Raw genomic sequence first — 5,107 nt, 5'->3', positions numbered from 1 at the left:
TGAAATTTGGACCAACAAACAAATAAATAACTAAATAAATAAAAATTTGCTTTTTTCATCTAACATTTTCAGGACCGGCTTTGTCCTGTTCAGATCTGTTGGGGTTCTGGAGTCAGCGGGTGAGAATCATCGTCCTGCTGCAGAGCCCAAGTGAGTTTGAGCTTATGGTCACAACCTGATGCCTGGAGGTTCTCCTTCAAGACTTTCTGGTAGAGAGCAGCTTTCATGGTCCCATCAATTACAGCAAGTCATTCAGAACCCGAAGCAGCAAAGCAGCCCCAGACCATTACACTACCAACACCATGTTTGACTGTAGGCATGATAATGCTGCCTTAGAAGTGGCTTTGTAACCCAGCCCAGGCTGGTAGATGTGAGTGAATTTGTTTTTCATCTTTTTTTTTATTTCTTTAGCTCACAGCATAATGTGTTGCTTTCTGAGATCTTGCAGCCTACTTCATGTTGTGAGACAGATTCTATTTAGGTGATCTCTTGGTCCTACAGGTCGGGCTGTAATCAGGCCTGTTTGTGGATTGGGAAATCAAAGTAGTATTTTGTTACAAAATAGTTTTAGATTTTGTTTTCCATGAAATAAATACTTTATATCGGTTCTTAAATGTACAAATAAAAGGTTCCTTTGAGAGATCTGTGGTGTTTCATAAGTTTCCCCAGGAAATCACGTCTGAAGAAGGTTTTCTCTTTAAGCTGATCAGCAGCTGCTCTGTAACTCACATGTAATCCACTAACTCTGTTATCCAACTCTCCTGGAACTAAAACATGCCTACTCCTCTCTGAGCTTCAGGTGACATCTAAAGTCCTGCATCAAGGCCTCTGGTTGAGCTTTTAGTGCTAAACCAGAACCAGTCAGTAACATTGCCCCCACTTTTCACCTCATTTGCTCCTGTTGTCCAACCCAGATCCACTGACTGTCTCAGTGTGTGTGTGTGTGTGTGTGTGTGTGTGTGTGTGTGTGTGTGTGTGCTGGGGCGGCTATGATTGGCTCTCAGACTAGCTGGCTAATGAATTATAAAAGCTCTCCTGGTCCGGCTTATCCTTCGGCAGCGCTTACAGAATCACGCCCGCGTGTCCTTGCAGCATGTTCTGGACGTGCTGGGACCCACAGTGAGGCAGTGCGCTGGCATCCCAGGTGAAGGTGGACAGGAGGAGCTGTTTCAGGACGGATAAAAAAGACACCCAGGTGAGTGTGTTCTGATGGTACCTGTGAGGAAACTGAAGAGGTTCCTTCTGAATAATTGATTCTGCTCTTCATTCCTGATTTCAATGATTTTCCCAGATGAACTGATTCCAGTAATGATCTCTAACACAGCAGTTTGGGAATGATTTTTAATCTGCAGTTGGGTTTATGAGGTTTCTGAGAAATTCATCATCCAGCCTTGCATCAATCATTGAAAAAAAGAGAGTTTTTATTCAATCAGGGTTTCGTAGGACAAATGCAAACAGAAGAAAACAATGCTGAATGCTTGACTAACCAGGTTTACACAGAGAAATACTTGATTTCAGTAAATTTCAATAAACACATCATTTAGGGTATTAAATATGGCATATAGTATTATATATATGATTAAATGAAAGCTAAACTTCAAATACTGTATATATATGCAGTTCATAGTAAAACAAATACACATAAAAATGTTGTTTTCAAGCTAAAAGTGTTTTATTTGGACTTTAAATTTACTTTTCACTTTTATCAACTGGATCTCCCTGAGTTTTAAAGCGATTTCAGTATTATCCCTGTTGGGATGTCTTTGTTTATTTTAAAATAACTGAACCAAAAAGCTGAAGCTGTGGGTGGAAAACTAACCTCGGGTTTACTGATTCCAAAGAGATTAAAAGGGGGAAGGATGCAGATCCAAATCATTATTGGCCTCAACCCATGAGAAGAAGCAGGGATTTCATTAGTTTGCTTCTCAGGACCCTACAGGTGTGTTAATACAATGCCAAGATGGGAAGACATCAGCAAGGATCTCAGAGAATCAACTGTTTTTGCCATTCCATGATAGACTCTACTGGCCTCAGTTAGCAGGTTAAAGGTCATGATGGGACAATCAGAAAAACATTGTACCAGTATGGCTGTTTGGAAGGGTTGAAAGAGAAAGCCTCTTTTCTCTAAAAACAAGATGGCAGCAGGACTTAGGTTAGCAAAGTTGCATCTGGATGAAGGACGAGACTTCTGGGACAATGTCTTCTGGACAGATGAGACCAAAGAAGAGACCATAATGCACAAAACCATTATCTGGAAACAAGCAAACACAGCAGATCACCATGTAGATCTACAACAGAATGGTTTAAAAAGAAAGACCCAACACGTTGCGATGGCCTTGTCAAAGTCCAGATGTCAGGCTGATAGAATGCTTAGGTGGGACCTTCAGAGCACTGTGCAGAAACTAATGTCTGCAAACATCAATGAATGAAGCAAAGGTGTTCTATAACAACGTCATAAACTCCTGCAGGAGTTCAGAGTTATCGCTGCTACAGGTGGTTCTACAAGCTCCTGGATCAGGAGATGGACTTTGTTTCTCCCTCACTGGTTCTGTATTCTGACTAATTGTTTAAGTAAATAATGACACAGTTTAACATGTTGTTGTTCACAGTAACCACCGCCCCCCCCCACTCAGTTTATCACCTGATGCGGACCAGATGAATTTTGTTAAGTTGTTTTGAGATGTTCTGCTACGCTAAACCAAACACTTTTTTCCCATGACCATAAATTCTGCACTGGTCCAAAACATAAACACATGAGCAAAGAACCCCAAGAGATAAATGTAACCCTGCTGGAACTTCCACATCCTTTTCATTGCAGAATGAAGTCCAGATGCCTCCTTTCTACAGTTGACAGACTTCCAACCATCAGTGAGCTGCAGGAGAGCAACACAAACAACGGAGACCCAGACTGCTCCTCTCACACCATGGAGGAGTACTTGGACTCCATCAAAGAGCTCTCCCAGCCGGCCTGTTACCCGCTGCACGGGCCCCTCAGAGGTCACCGCTGCTGGAGGGTTCGCATGGGTTCTGGAGTCACGCGCGTGCCTGCTTCTTTGTTTCTGAGCACCTCCAGGAGCGCCCCCCACTGGCTCCCCATAGACCCCTCAGATGTGTCCTTCACCTTAACAGGTCAGTCGAGCTGTGACCCATCAGTGCGTGGTAAACAGAACCTGCTGGACATGCTGATGTCTCAGTCCCTGTTTGCAGGCCTGGTGTAAGTCGGAATGTTTGGAAGGAGCGCCGGAATCGCTCGGAGCGAGTTTGGAGAACAAAACCTCTCTACATGTTATATGGATTCTCTTTGAAGCTTGAAACAAACCCAACACATGAAACAAAAGATAAAAGAGAACACCAAGAAGAGAGCAAACAGTTGGAGAGAACCAACTAAGTGGCTCCGCAGGGGTCCGCAGCAGCCAGAGGGGGCCCCAAACAAACTGTATTTAAATATTTAGAGTTACCCAACGTGGTTTCTGGTTTCTGTTCAGCCAAACGGAGTCTTTTCAAATAAAATCTATGCCATCAGGAGGTCAGTCCTAATGTGACACATCTTCAGGTTCTGACCACTGAACTTTTCTTTCTTGGACTCTTTGAAACATAAAGTCTGCTGGTTTTCAGTTTCATGATAAAGATGCACTGTTTTAATTACATAAGTGTCCATAATTAGGCCCCGAAATGTGGAAAAATGTATGAGCAGAGTGGAGTCACAACACTCCACAGTAAAAAATGGAAATATGAAATATTACCATGTTCATACTGTTTAAACTATAATTAGATTTCTTGCCTCTTTTATTTGACATATTTTCAGATGTTTGATATTTTATGAATGTTTTTCTATGTCAAATGAGGATGAAATGAAATACATTTTATTTGGTAAAGAGGTGGCATAAATTTTTTACTGACATCATTACACAATATTTGATATCATGTTTATCTAATGTTGATGTAATACAACACAAACAATGGGTTAGTTTGATCTCTTGGTTCTTCGTTTAATTTGAACAGGTGACCGATGGCTTTCTGTTAAGGAAACATTCAACCAAATGATTTAAATAAAAATGGTGTGATTTATAAAATATCGTAGTTCAGGTAATATAGCAAGCTAAGTTAAAGAATGCCGTTGTCAATATAGCCTCATGGGGCCAGTAATGTGCGTTTTTTTTTCAACTTTCTAGTAAAAAATAAAAGATAATGAATAAAAGATATCAAAAAGAAGTGAAACGAATCATGAAAGCAAGACAGTGGTGACTGAGGACTAGTGCTGAGTGTGTGTTTAAAGCCTAACTGCAAGTTTAAAAGAGGATTCTTTAAACAATCCGCGTTTATTGTGTTTGAATTCACATGGAAGATGAAACATCTGCTACAGCCAGAAAAAAAAGAAAAGAAAATATATATATATATATAAAGTGAGAGAGAGACAGAGAGAGAGACAGGGAGAGAGACAGAGAGAGAGACAGAGAGAGAGACAGAGAAAGAGACAGAGAGAGAGACAGGGAGAGAGACAGAGAGAGAGACAGAGAGAGAGACAGGGAGAGAGACAGGGAGAGAGACAGAGAGAGAGACAGGGAGAGAGACAGAGAGAGAGACAGGGAGAGAGACAGGGAGAGAGACAGAGAGAAAGACAGAGAGAGAGACAGGGAGAGAGACAGAGAGAGAGACAGGGAGAGAGACAGAGAGAGAGACAGGGAGAGAGACAGAGAGAGAGACAGGGAGAGAGACAGGGAGAGAGACAGAGAGAAAGACAGAGAGAGAGACAGGGAGAGAGACAGAGAGAGAGACAGGGAGAGAGACAGAGAGAGAGACAGGGAGAGAGACAGAGAGAGAGACAGGGAGAGAGACAGAGAGAGAGACAGGGAGAGAGACAGAGAGAGAGACAGGGAGAGAGACAGGGAGAGAGACAGAGAGAAAGACAGAGAGAGAGACAGGGAGAGAGACAGAGAGAGAGACAGGGAGAGCGACAGAGAGAGAGACAGGGAGAGAGACAGGGAGAGAGACAGAGAGAGAGACAGAGAGAGAGACAGGGAGAGCGACAGAGAGAGAGACAGGGAGAGAGACAGGGAGAGAGACAGAGAGAGAGACAGGGAGAGAGACAGAGAGAGAGACAGAGAGA

General features: G+C 42.6%; 1 protein-coding gene across 2 annotated transcripts; it reads left to right on the top strand.

The window, feature by feature from the left end:
* Positions 1-1,063: 1,063 nt before the first annotated feature.
* si:ch73-6k14.2 lies at positions 1,064-3,907 on the top strand. 2 transcript variants are annotated; one of them, XM_047366362.1, is made up of 3 exons: positions 1,064-1,195; positions 2,819-3,129; positions 3,208-3,907. In XM_047366362.1, the coding sequence occupies exons 2-3, from the start codon at positions 2,820-2,822 to the stop codon at positions 3,216-3,218; spliced, it is 321 nt and encodes a 106-aa protein (XP_047222318.1). In that variant the 5' UTR covers positions 1,064-1,195; position 2,819; the 3' UTR covers positions 3,219-3,907. The 2 variants fall into 2 exon arrangements, with proteins under 2 accessions (XP_047222318.1, XP_047222317.1); XM_047366361.1 differs by having other exon boundaries at positions 2,819-3,907.
* The last annotated feature ends 1,200 nt before the right edge of the window (positions 3,908-5,107 follow it).

This window comes from Girardinichthys multiradiatus, chromosome 5 (genome assembly GCF_021462225.1).
Source record: "Girardinichthys multiradiatus isolate DD_20200921_A chromosome 5, DD_fGirMul_XY1, whole genome shotgun sequence".
NCBI classification, from domain to species: Eukaryota; Metazoa; Chordata; class Actinopteri; order Cyprinodontiformes; family Goodeidae; genus Girardinichthys; species Girardinichthys multiradiatus.
The sequence above is the reverse complement of the archived record's forward strand: the minus strand, read 5'-3'. Positions and strand labels throughout refer to the sequence as shown.

Excerpts from the sequence above, each read along its gene's own strand:
- si:ch73-6k14.2 (XM_047366361.1), top strand. The coding sequence starts at position 2,820 with ATGAAGTCCAGATGCCTCCTTTCTACAGTTGACAGACTTCCAACCATC.